Source organism: Staurois parvus, unplaced genomic scaffold (genome assembly GCF_062004578.1).
Source record: "Staurois parvus isolate SC_StPar_1 unplaced genomic scaffold, SC_StPar_1.0 ptg000090l, whole genome shotgun sequence".
NCBI lineage: Eukaryota > Metazoa > Chordata > Amphibia > Anura > Ranidae > Staurois > Staurois parvus.
In genome coordinates this window covers 15,594,857-15,607,807 of record NW_028317886.1, presented here as the reverse complement: position 1 = coordinate 15,607,807, position 12,951 = coordinate 15,594,857, and the positions used below count along the sequence as shown (strand labels likewise).

Here is a 12,951-nt window from a genome sequence, read left to right as displayed (position 1 = left end):
GTCCAACCAGAGGTCAGGGGTCCTGCATCCTCCTAGGGTAGAAAGATAATTCCTACAAGCTTTAATCAGTGCTCTGCTGAACACTGATAGAAGTCACAAGACTGCTCTAACTGCTGAAAAGTTATTTAGCAGTTTATATTTACTAAAATACTTGTATTTCCGTGTTCTGTGTACTATGGAAGACAAGATATAGTGAATGGAGGGTCCTGGGTTTAGTAACACTTTAACTTCACACCACTTCTTTCTGGGAGCAATTGTGCAGCAGATCATTCTTCCCCTACAGTAGCGGACATAAGAAAAGACAGACAGTGAGAGGACCTGTGAGTAAAATGTAAACACTGAAGTTCAGTGTGGGCAATCTTTATTTCAAGCGGACTAGATATTAGATACTTTAGAATGTATATTGGTGGATGATGTGGAAACTACGGGATCAGCTGTCTCCACCCCCTTTCTTGGCTGCCCCTCTGTCATTGACCAGCAGCTAACTGTCCTCTACTTCATTGCCAAAGTTTCTTGTATTTTTTTTTTTTTTCTCCTTAAGGGGGGAGAGGATCTTGTCATACATCCACCTCTTCCCCCATTCACAGTTTAAAGTATCATTCTTGCAGCTTGTAGAAAGATAAATGTGAAAAAATGGCCATATAGACATGCAGATACCATTTGAAGCACTAGTTAAATGTGTATAAAAAAAAGTATTAGTCAGTGTAGAGATTTTCCAAATGTTGCAAGCCGTTCTTTTTTTAACATTCCATCCCATGTAAACTCCCTATAGGAAACGGGCATGGTTTCCATCACTTCAGTGTTTTGTTAAGACATGGCAGGAATATAATGCAAAGCTCAAAACATTACCCTGTATGTGGACTGCTGCCGATTTCACCTCTTAAAATAGCTAAAGATTTCTTTCATGACACAGTGTGGGTTTAATAACCCAAGAATAATTTGGATCATGATTTTTTTTTTTATTGTGCTATCTAAGCAACATTGTGAAATGTAGCTAGAATGTTTAACATCCATATGTTTGTTCTAAACTTTGCGGATAGTTGTGCAGATGGTGTGTCACACTGGCAGTTTAGGTTTCAGACTAAATAGTTTACATTTTTAGCTGATTTCTGCATTTCCACTTTACATTTAGCGTTGCCTTGAAATTGTGTAAAAGGTTCATTCCATCCAGAATTACAAATTTAAAGTGTATCTCTTGCCAAAAGCCTTTTTTTGGATAATATAGGAAAGATTTGGACCCACTGTCAGTTTTTATTGCTGTATTTGTCCCCATTGGGGAGATGGACCTCTCTTTGTACTGGAGACTGTTGTCATTGAAAAAGTGAGGGGGAATCCAAAATTGTAAAGTTGTACCTGGAAAAAGTGGTGAAGGTGAATATGGGAACTCCTGTTCCAGGGAAAATTTGTCTTAAAAGGGGAATTTTCTCTCACTCAGACACACTGAGGTGTGATCATTTCTTAATGGTACCCTCAAGCATCTGCAAACATACTGTCACCAGCCACTTGATTAGATACAACGCATTTTGCCTTGTCATATGGAGGGACTGCGCAGGAATAACCACTCCAGCGCAGTCCCTGCATCTGGTGTGAACTCACTCTCAGGGAATTTGCAAGAGCATCTGTTTACTGTATAGTTACCAGTGAGAATGCAAACTTTCTAAGTTTGAACTAAAACAAAAGAATTGAAAGATTGTACACCTAATTCAGATATCGATGTATGTACCAGCTTGTTGGCAATTTCTGTAAGCAGCCTGCAGTAGTACTGTCTTGAGAAAAGACTGATACTGGTCTGAAATGTTGTATAATGCAGAAAATTGTATTTTATTCTATTCTGACATAAAAAAGCTGCATTAGTGCTATGTTTTTTGTACAGGCTTTTTTCCTTTTTATTTTCACTGTGGTAGTCCTGGAAACAACATGCTTCGTGTCCCTGGGTGGTTACATTTGCTGCTCTACTGCTTGTCAGGAGCCATGTTTGCCATCCAGCAATAAACCATGTATTTGGTGTGGCGCCACAAAAAAAAAGAAAAGTTTGTGCGCTTCTTTTGTGTGATTTTCATGTGTAGGATAGCCCATTGAAATGAATAGGCTACCCTAACTGTGGCACAAAAAATTTCACATGCACTATTCCACCTGCATAGGTGTAAACGGAGTCTCATGCACCTAAATATATAATTTAACAACAAATAAACAGCAGTTAAAAAAACACCTTATATTTACCTTTTCACAATGTTTTTAAAAGGACATTCTTCCCCACACTTTCTAAGTGAATGCCACATATTCTTACCTTCAGTCAAATCTTCGCTATGTGGCTCTGCCTGGTGTCTATCAGCCTTGCACAGAAAATTCCTGGCAGTATCCAGCACCTACTGCACATGCGTATTCGTACTCCTCCAGATGGCTGGTCTGTACATAACAGGCACCACCATAGGAATGAATTGTATCAGTGGCTCACGGTTTTAAAGGGTTTGAAAGATTTACAGGAGAACTCCTTAACCACTTCCTGTTCGGACACTTTTACCCCCTTCCTGTCCAGGGCAATTTTCAGCTTTCAGCGCTATCACACTTTGAATGACAATTGCGCGGTCATGCAACACTATAACCATATGAATGTTTTACCATTTTTTTGGGACACATAAAGCTTTATTTTGGTGGTATTTATTCACTACTGGGATTTTTATTTTTTTTGCTATGTAAATGAAAATGTCCAAAAATTTTGAAAAGTGTTTTTCTTATAACATTTTGCAATATTTCATCATAAATCTTGGCCAAAATGTATTCCGTTTTTATCTTTTTAGTACAAAAAAAAAAATAAGCCAAATTAGTTTGTAACCAAAAATTATAATTTTTAAACATTTTTTTTTTACATTTTTATTTTATTTTTATATATATATATATTTTTTTTTCATACAGTCACCCTAGCAGTACAGTGTCACCATGGTGACACTGTACTACTTGTGGGGGACGAGGAAGATTTTTTTTTTTTTTACACTGATTGCTTTTACACCCATAAAGGATGTAAAAGCAATCATATCTCCTTCTCTCTAGCTGCATTCTTCCAGCCATTGAGAACTACTGAGTGAGCTGTGATTGGTCACAGCTTGTCACATGGTACAAGGCTGTTGTGAATAGCCTTGTACCATGTGACCTCTGTGATCATTCACAGATTTCACACGTAGTAAGCAATGATGTCACAAGTGACATCTTGCTTACTACTTTGCATGTGATCACTGATTGGCCAGTCAGTGATCACATGATCGGGACCTCATACAGAGGTCCCGTCTGACGATCAGTGTTTCACTGTGTCCTGAGGACACAGCAGGCACCGGATCGCCACCCGACCCTGCACTGCCACCGTCTGGCCATTTATATACAACGGCCGGACGGGAAGTGGTTAAAAAAAAAATAAAAAAATGGTAGGGTTTGCACATGAACTTTTCTTATTTGTCTGCTTTTGTTCTGTTAAATATACCATTAAAAGCTGTTTTACCATATACCTGTACGATAAGGTAAAAAAAATGCTTGTTAATCCTGCCAGAACTCTTGTGTGCCCAGTTCTTTTTGTGGCCTAGAGAACCCCTTCCTATTTTCTGGAAATGGAGAGAAATGTGTTCTGGTCCTGTCTTTCAGTGACAACACTTCTTTCAGTACAGTACAATGAGTGCATGCTGTCACCCTAATAACAAGAAGTGTGTTACTGTCAGTATCTTCAGGAAAAAAAAGGCTGCCCTAGAAAACCAATGCAGCTCTCCCTCCTAATGAGACTTGTAAGCTGCAATATATGAAATTCCCATTCTTGAGTATAGATGTACTTTTGACATCCTGACTTTTTTAATTCTGTTTAGTACTTCTCTGTGTTTGTGTTGTTTTTCTTATATCTTTGTGTTTGTTCTTTTTAGACCGATTCCAGTCAGAACACAGGGGAACATTTGCAAGAGCAAAAGTAAGTGGTCTTGTTTTTTTTTTTTGTTTTTTTTGTTTTTTTTGTTTTGACCAAATAATGCATTAAAATGTGCTAAATCTGTCTTCTAGTCTGAATACATGGTTGTGTACATTTCAGGAACCAAACATCCAGTACTCCCAACCTTAACTCCAACTTATTTCAGAACATCCATGGAGCCCCAAAACCTTGGGTGTTCCTTTTGTTTCCAGAGCTTTGATGTTCATTCTCTGGCTCACCCTCTTAGTCTCCAGGATACATTAATTATAGTTCATCGGATGTTACCATCAGAATAATAGGTGGATGGTTGATTCCTGGTGGATTCAGTCGTTTTGTGGACTGAATTCGTGTTTACTGAGAAAAATATCCTTTTGGGTACACTTTATTATCCAAATCCAGGTCCAATAATCTATATTATGTAGCTCACCCATATTAGTTGGAAGTTTACTTTGTGAATTTTCTACATGTATTATTTCAGATTTATGTGGTACACAACAGCCTCAGTTTTCCTGTGCAGCTTTATACGATTGAAGAGTTGCCATCTAACAGTTACCATTTTTCTCATGAGCTATGGGAAAAACACAAAGTTCAGTAAATAAAAAACTTGCCTACGCCTACAGTTTTTTAGGTTTCCAAAAAGTTGACATTTTAAATCAGGTTTCAGCCTTCTATAAGTTTACAGATTTCCTTGCAATACATAAATTGCTGTGTGCTCCGGACTGTGCTAGCTATTGCAAAGTATGTGATCTATTTCAAAATTAAAGTAGAACTATAGGCACATATTTTTTTTTTTTTGCTGTCTGTGTCCCATTGAGGAAATATTCACCTTCACTTCCCGTCCCATAGCCAAAACAGGAAGTGAGAGGAATTTCCTACAAATTAAAGGAATCCCTTGGGCCCCCAAGGTTGCCAGGAGCAGTGTCCCCATTTGAAGATTTCCCCTCTTACTTTTCTTGGGACAACCCAAAATTTGGGTCTTTCACTTTCATAATGGTAAAGAAGACAAATAGGGTGAATCTCCCTAAGGGGGGCACAGACAGCAATAAAAACCTGACAGGTGTTCTAATCCATCTCCACTCTATAGAAAACTGAAAAAAAAAAAAAGATCTTGCCTTTAGTATACTTTGTTTGCAATTGAAATTCCAAAGCATTCAGTCTCGTTAGCCAGCAGAGTGTAGCTGATTTGAAATGAGATAATTACATTTTAATTGAAACAGTTCTGTGTTGCATTCATTTTCAAATGTATGTCATCCTGTAATCTGTGAGAGTAGCAGAATAGAGCAGTATAAGTAGTGATCAGTATCTCGAGAACCATCTGTATTCCTGTTTTGGTTCTCTCGTAGATTAGAATAGGACGACACTTTAAAGAGGTGCCACACATATTTGCAAATGTTTGTAAATGAGACCTCCTGTGTTTATGAAGTTATTCTAAAAATGTTTTATTTGAATATCTGGTTAGGTAAATGAACTTGGCCTGTATTCAATGTGTCAGTTGTCCGTCCCACATGTACCTTCCTTTGCTAGATGTAGAGCAGCCTAAGCTCAGCATTGGTAGTTAGTAGCACTGGTGCGAATTTAGGTTTTGCAGTCCTTTTACACTTCCTTGCAAAACACTCCTATTTTATTTTTATTTAATTGAACTTTTTTTTTTTTTTGTAATCTTGTGTAATTAAAAATACAATTGGTTGTGTCGGCTTACCATCACTGATTACTCATAAACCCGCAGGTGTTCAATGTTACTAAAGTGAAATTATAGCTATTTGGTTCAGACCAGTTGGATGTATTGTATAACTAATATTATTATTATTATTATTATTATTATTATTATTATACTCCTAGATTGTAAGCTCTAAGGAGCAGGGCCCTCGAACCCCTTGTGTATTGTATTGTTACTGTGCTGTCTCGTGTACTGCCTCCCATTATAATATACAGCGCTGAGCAAACTGTTGGCGCTAAATAAATACTGTATAATAATGATTTATATAGCGCCAACAGTTTGCTCAGTGCTTTACAATATAACAGGAGACAATACAGCAACAATACAGTTCAATACAAGAGGTTTAGGAGGGCCCTGCTCCTTGGAGCTTACAATCTATTAGATTATGTTCTGCAATATGAATCGATGGAAACTATGATTATTTACTTATTTGCTTTGTTTATATAACATAACATGTGAAGCTGCTCTGCTTTGGCTCTCGGGCTGAATTTGCTGCAGTCTGTGTGCCATTAAGTGAATCATCTCATAAATCTGGCACCCTGTCTGTTATGTAACAGCAGTCTCAGTGTGTTTACATAACGTGTTTCTGATTACTCTTACAGCATTGAGTGCAGCTGTTTGTCCTAAATATGAATGGTCTGTGGTTCTGCACCTGTAACTGCGAAGTGTGTGCATAAGATGGGATTTTGCCGAAAACTTAAAATGTTGATTTAGGAGCCATAACTGTTGCACATTTGCTTCAGCCTGAAACTTATTTGATTTCCTAAAGAGAAATACTGTACTGTCGATCCGAAGAAGCCTTAAAGTTAAATACCAGGCAAGCAGCTAAACACTTAGATGAGCTCTCTGTAGCCAAAGGATTTGTATTTCTGTCCCGAAATGTATACAGTGCATCTTGCAGTTAAGGATTGCAGCAGAGGGGCCACAGCATGCTTGTACAGGATGAAAAGGACTCAGCTGGGAAACGTTCTGAAGCAATGATGTACTGTTCTGAGTAGGGCTGCACAGTGAAGATCGCTAGATTAAGGATGAAGGTAAATATTTCTCCAGGTGGGCAGCACTTGTGGGGACATGCCTTACTGGGCAATGTTCACCAAATATGCAGTTGTCCTTTTAAGCAAACCTGTTACCCTATGGTAAGGAAATGTACTGCCTAAGAGTTGACAAGCATTACAGGATGTCTGCCAATTTTTTTTTTTTTAGAAGTCATAAAACACCCGGCTGTGTTCCTAATTTAGGGCTTGTGCAAAATTTGTACCTGAATGTTTTTTTTTTTTTTTTTTTCAAGCTTGATCTTGCTTTTGGAGGAGATCAGAAATGCACCCAAATCTCAGAATTATCCCAAACAGATTTAAAAATGAAATGGCATTCACCTGTAGGCAAGCTGTAGGCCCCGCTTCATAGTGCACATGCATGCTGCAGTCCCATTCTTTCTTTTGGGACAGCCATACGTTGCAGGAACACTGGAGGTTCCATGAATATGGTTATTCCATAGGAATGAATGGGGCTGCTGTGTATATGCCCAGTATCAGAATTTTCCAGCTGCAGGTTATTTTGAAAGACTTGTGGGGCCAGGCAGGGTTGCACAGTGGCATTTCTATTTTTGCGGACTGCACTCAAGGGGCAGGGTTAGGGGAATTAAAACACAACTTAATCAGATATAGTTTTCCTTTAAATTTAATTTTGTTACTGGGGCTGATTTTCATGACTACAGCAAAAGTGCACTCAATTAACATTTCCCTGCCTAGGGAGAATGCTCATGTTTGACCCTAAAAGAATTCAGATTGGATGGTGGATTTCAGTTAGTTTGGGTCCAGGTTTGAAGCCAGGCACCTAGCAACAGTGTCACACAAAGCAGAATTCTTAATAGGCATTCTAATAGTAGTTTTACTAGATAGGACTTTAATTTAAAATGACTTTCACTTTCAGCACACTAAACGTTTGGAGGTAGTGATCTCTTGCAACTTAAATGGCAAACAACATAATTTGTGTGCTGATACACCATGTGGTTGGAAACCTATGTACAGTTTACCATGTACCATACTGTTTTGAGCCTGTTCATGGAGGTCAAAGTACTCTGAAATCGCAGTACACAATAGGGAGTGACACTGTTTAAGAAGTAAACATGTAAAGTTGCTGTGATGTGCCAAAAGAAATCTAGCAGCAAATTTGACCCATTGACTCTAACCCGCACCTGCCATGGTACTTAGCCGTTAATTGAAATCACATTTTCCCTACCTTGTTACTATTATTATTATTATACAGGATTTAAATAGCGCCAACAGTTTGAGCAGCACTTTACAAAATGAAGGTAGGCATTACAGTTACAATACAATTTGGTACAAGAGGAAACAGAGGGCCCTGCTCGTTAGAGCTTACAATGTAGGAGAAAGGGTTGAGTGATATAAAAGGGAATAGCTGTGGAGGGATGAGCTGATGGAGGAAATAAATGGCAGTTTACTAGGTGGAAACAGGATAGGCTTTTTTAAAGCGGCTTTCAGGGATTGTCTAAAGGTGGATAGATTAGGAGATAGCCGAACAGATTGGGGCAGGGAGTTCCATAGGATGGGGAAGTCCTGGAGGGCGAGCATGGGAGGAGGTGACGTGGGAACTAGAGAGCAGGTGGTCTTGGGAGGATCGTAGAGAGCAGTTTGATTGATATTTTGAGACCAGGTTGGTGATGTAGCTGGGGGCAGAGTTGTGAATGGCTTTGTAAGTTGTTAGTATTTTGAATTTTATTCGTTGGGCGAGTGGAAGCCAGTGGAGCAATTGGCAGAGAGGGGTAACAGCCACTGAACGGTTGGTAAGGTGAATGAGCCTGGCAGCAGTATTCATGATAGACTGGAGGGGGGATAGCCTATGTAAAGGTAAGCCAATGAGGAGGGAGTTGCAGTAGTCAAGGTGAGTGATAACCAGGGAGTGCATTAGGAGCTTTGCGATATGATTGGTTAAAAAGGCACGTATTCTGGAGATATTGCGGAGGTTGAGGCGGCATGATTTGGACGGGGATTGGATGTGGGCCTGAAAGGATAGTTCAGAACCCTGGCATGCAGGGATGGGTTGATAGTGGTGCTATTAATCCTGACTGAGAAATCATGGGAAGAGGCTTGTGGGGGAGGAAATATGATGAGCTCAGTTTTGGATAGATTGAGTTTTAGGAAGTGGTGACATCCACTCTAAAAAAAAAATGTCAGTTACTAAATAGGTGATACATGAGGAAACTGATGGGGTGAGCTGAGGAGTAGAGAGATAGCTTACCATGGTTTCCAATACCATTTCCATGCTGATGACACACAAATCTATCAGCTGACCCAAGGAAGAAGTGTAGAACGAGAATAGGAGAGGTCCAAGGACAGAACCTTCGGGGACTCTGACAGTAAGAGGAGTAGGAGAGGAGGTGGGATAGGTAAGATTCGAACCAACGGAGAGTACAATCACTGAGACAGCAAATAGGGTTTTTTGAGGAGGAGGGGGTGGTCAACTGTGTCAAAGGCAGCTGAGAGGTCCAAGAGTAAGAGTACGGAATAGTGACCATTGGTTTTAGTGGTAAATAGTAGTTTGTGCGTTTTAGGAGAGCAGTTTCTGTGGAGTGTTGTGGGCAAAATCCAGACTGAAGGGGATTGAGAAGGTTCTTCTCAATAAGGTGGCAGCTTAGCCGGTTGTAGACTAAATGTTCAAGACGTTTGGAGGCAAAAGGAGTTGGCTCTTGGGTTCCAATGAGATTGGTGGGTTCCAGTGATTCCTTTTTAAGTATGGGGGTGACTAGCGCATGTTTTAGAGAGTTGGGGAAGATGCCAGTAGAAAGGCAGAGATTGAAGATATGAGTTAATGAATGAAGGATAGAGCCAGAGGGTGACCGTAGTATTTGCGAGGGAACAGGATCTAGGGGGCAGGTGGTTATGTGGGCTTTAGAAAAAAAGTTTACCAACCTCTATAGTAGCTGGGTTAAACAAGGAAAGTATAGATTGTGCCGGTGGAGAAGGAGTGTAGGGTGAGGGATATCTGTACAGTGGAGATCTCGTCACAAATTGTATTAATCTTATTTTTTAAGTGATTAACGATCTCCTGGGCAGTGAGTTAGTGGGTGGAGGTAAAGAAGGATGAAGTAGAGCGTTAAAGGTAGAAAAGAGTTGATGGGGATTGTGTGAGAGGGTGTTAACCAATAGCCGCCTGGCAAAATGCTGTAGATTTCCGGGTGGACACCATATGGTGTCCTCCCGGGCATGCGCAGTTGTCACGCTTGCAGAGCCGCGCAGCGGCGCGATCTGTCACCGGCCCTGTCTGAGGTACAAGGCCGGTGACAGAACTGAATACCGGCCCCCGTTGCCGGTACCATTTGATCTGCTGTGACCAATCACAGTAGGTCACATGACAGTTGTATACAATGGATGACTTCATTCGTGCCTTCCATTGTATACTAGTGTCTAGCTGTGAATGGTCACAGCGATCACATGTCATGTGATTAGCTATGACCAAATCACAGCTAAGCACAAAAAAAAACCCTGAATGAATCGATGTCATTCAGGTAAATGCTTGCTTATAGCAAAGTAATTCTTTGCTATAAGCAAATTGTGTAAAAAAAAAAAAAAAAAAATACTGATCACTTCCCCAAAGTAGTACAATGTTACTATGGTAACATTGTACTACTTTGGACATAGTGAAATATGAGAAAAAATCTTAAAAGAAAAAAAAGTAATTAAAAATAAATCAATGAAAAAAAAAATGATATATATATATATATTCTTTTCAAACTGTCACCAGTCAGTGTCCCTGATCACCGCCGTGCCAGTTATATGATGACGCTGTACTGCACTGGTGACGGTATGTAAAAAAACAAAAACATTTTTTTAATTTTTTCATTTTCTGAAAAATTATGACAAAAAAAATACAACTTCAAAAAAACTCGCCATGCCTCTTATGAAGTACGTCGGACTGTCTACTTTGCAAAAAGGGGTCATTTGGGGGATATCTGTACTGTTCTGACATTCTTGGACCTCAAGAAATTAGATTGGCTGTCAGTACTTCAGGATTGATCAATATTCAGATCTATACCATAGTTTGTGAACTCTATAACTTTCCTACAAACTAAATAATACATCCTAATTTGGGTTATTTTCACCAAAGACATGTAGCAGAATACATCTCGGCCTAAATTTATGAAAAACAAATATTTATTTGCAAACCTTTATAACAGAAACAAAGAAAAACTTGTTTTTTTTTTTTCCCCAAATTTTCTGTCTTTTTTTGTTAATTTAGCAAAAAATAAAAACCCCGGCGGTGATTAAATACCACCAAAAGAAAGCTCTAGTTGTGTGAAGAAAATGATAAAATTTTAGTTAGGGTACAATGTTGTATGACCGCGCAATTGTCATTCAAAGTGTGAAAGCGCTGAAACCTGAAATTGCCTGGGCAGGAAGGGGGTAAAAGTGCCCGGTATGGAAATGGTTAATGACCGTGATAAATAAGTCCGTTTAGCAGTGTGGAGACAAGAATTGTGTTTTTGAAAGGCAGATTTATATTGGTCAGAAGTGTAAAGGTTGGGGCAGGACAGGGCTGAGATTTTGTGATAGATACAGTCTGTTGCCTAAAAAAGAGAAGGGTTAAGATAGCGAAGGTTTCTATGGGTAATTGGTAGTTGGAAGACGAGGAGGAAGCCAAGGAAAGAATCAAGCTAATAAAAGAGTGATCAGAAAGAGGAAAATGAAAGTTGGTGAGGTTGCAAGGAGTGCATAGGTAGGAGAATACAAGGTCGAGGCAGTTACCATTAGAGTAGAAGCATGTGTCCATTGTTTTAGGTCAAAAGAAGTGGTTAGGCTCAGAAGTTTAGAGGTAGCAGGAGTGTTGAGAGAATAATAGGGATGTTGAAGTCACCGAGAATGATTGTGGGAATTTCAGAAGAGAGAAAGTAAGGCAGCCAGGCAGAGAAGTCATCAAGGAAGCTTGATACCGGTCCAGGAGGCCAATTAGATCACAGCAATTCTTAAAGAAACTGGAGAGAATAGACTGATAGAGTGAACTTCAAATGAGGAGAGGGACAGAGAAGGGAGGTGAATGAAGGACCTGAAAAGTGCTTTGAGGGGATAGGAGGATTCCAACTACACCTCCTTTCTGTCCACTAGGCCTGGGAGAGTGAGTCCAGAGGAGACCACCATGGGAGAGGGCAGCAGGGGAAGGAAAGTCAGATTCATGAAGCCAGGTTTCCGTAATTGCAAGCAAGCTAAAGTAGTTTGTAACAAACTCACCTCTGTCCATGACCATTTTATCACAAACTGAGCGGGCTTTCCAGAGGGCACAGCAGAAGGGGAGGCGAGTTCTAGGAAGAAGAGTAATAGTAATTAGATTGTGTGGATTGTGGCTGCTGTTAGAGGATGGGGGTGCCAGATGTGTTAAAGGAAAAAGATGGTGGCCCAGGATTTGGGGAAATGTCTCCAGATGTTAGGAGAAGCAGAAGGGTGAGGGAGGTAATATGGGAGTATGACTTGTATGGATCGACAGGTTCCAGTGTCATGGAGGTTTTATTAGTATGTGGGTTCAGAATTAGCAGGAGTTGATGAGTACAGTAGTAAGGTAGTAGTATAGAAGTGAGGGTGATATATAGTTGTGGGGTGGAGGAGAAAGCGTTTGAAGAGAGAGGATACAACTTTGAGATGGAGTAGGGAGTGCATGTTAGAGTGGTGAGATGAAGAAGCAGACTGAATAAGTGCTAAAAGAGGTGGATGGGGAAACGGGTCAGTTGCAGTCTGTTTAGTGTTAGAGGTTGTCTGCTTCTCGCTTTGTGCATTCGCTGAAGTGCAGAGCCGAAGTGCAATGCTCAATACTTAAACCAAGATGAATACTTTAGCCAAGATGATAGTTGTTGCTAATGCTGTGCCTCCCCTAAGGAATGCCTAAATTTATACTGAGTTGGGTGCAGGTATTGCCAAAATATCAATTAGGAATGCATAGCAGAGACACATGGCTAGCAGGGTAAACTTCTCACATAAAAAGAGAACTACAAGAGACAAAAAGAGAGCAGGAGGGCAGAGTTGTAAAGATTAAGATCAGCTCATAAATTTGGTTTAGACAATAAGAGCAAAATAAACACCACAGTAATATGGACCAGAGTTAAAGATTTTTGAAGCAGTAAGAATCACCAATAAGAACATTGATAGTTATAAATCCGCTTCATTTAGAGGTGGATTTTAAAGCAGTATAGATTAGCATTCATACATGGCATGGGCAATAGTACAGATGGATATTGCTCACAGACATTTACCTGTGATGGGATAGAGAAGAGTTATTCAGATGATGCAGA

At 39.8% G+C, this 12,951-nt stretch overlaps 1 protein-coding gene across 3 annotated transcripts in view; it reads left to right on the top strand.

The window, feature by feature from the left end:
• The window catches only part of TMEM131L (transmembrane 131 like), a 138,759-nt gene that overhangs the window by 25,996 nt on the left and 99,812 nt on the right, over window positions 1-12,951 (top strand). For all 3 annotated transcript variants that reach the window (XM_089670437.1, XM_089670436.1, XM_089670438.1), the window contains one exon: window positions 3,900-3,943. In XM_089670437.1, coding sequence (XP_089526563.1) covers window positions 3,900-3,943 — 44 coding nt within the window. The remainder of the gene's footprint in view (window positions 1-3,899; window positions 3,944-12,951) is intronic.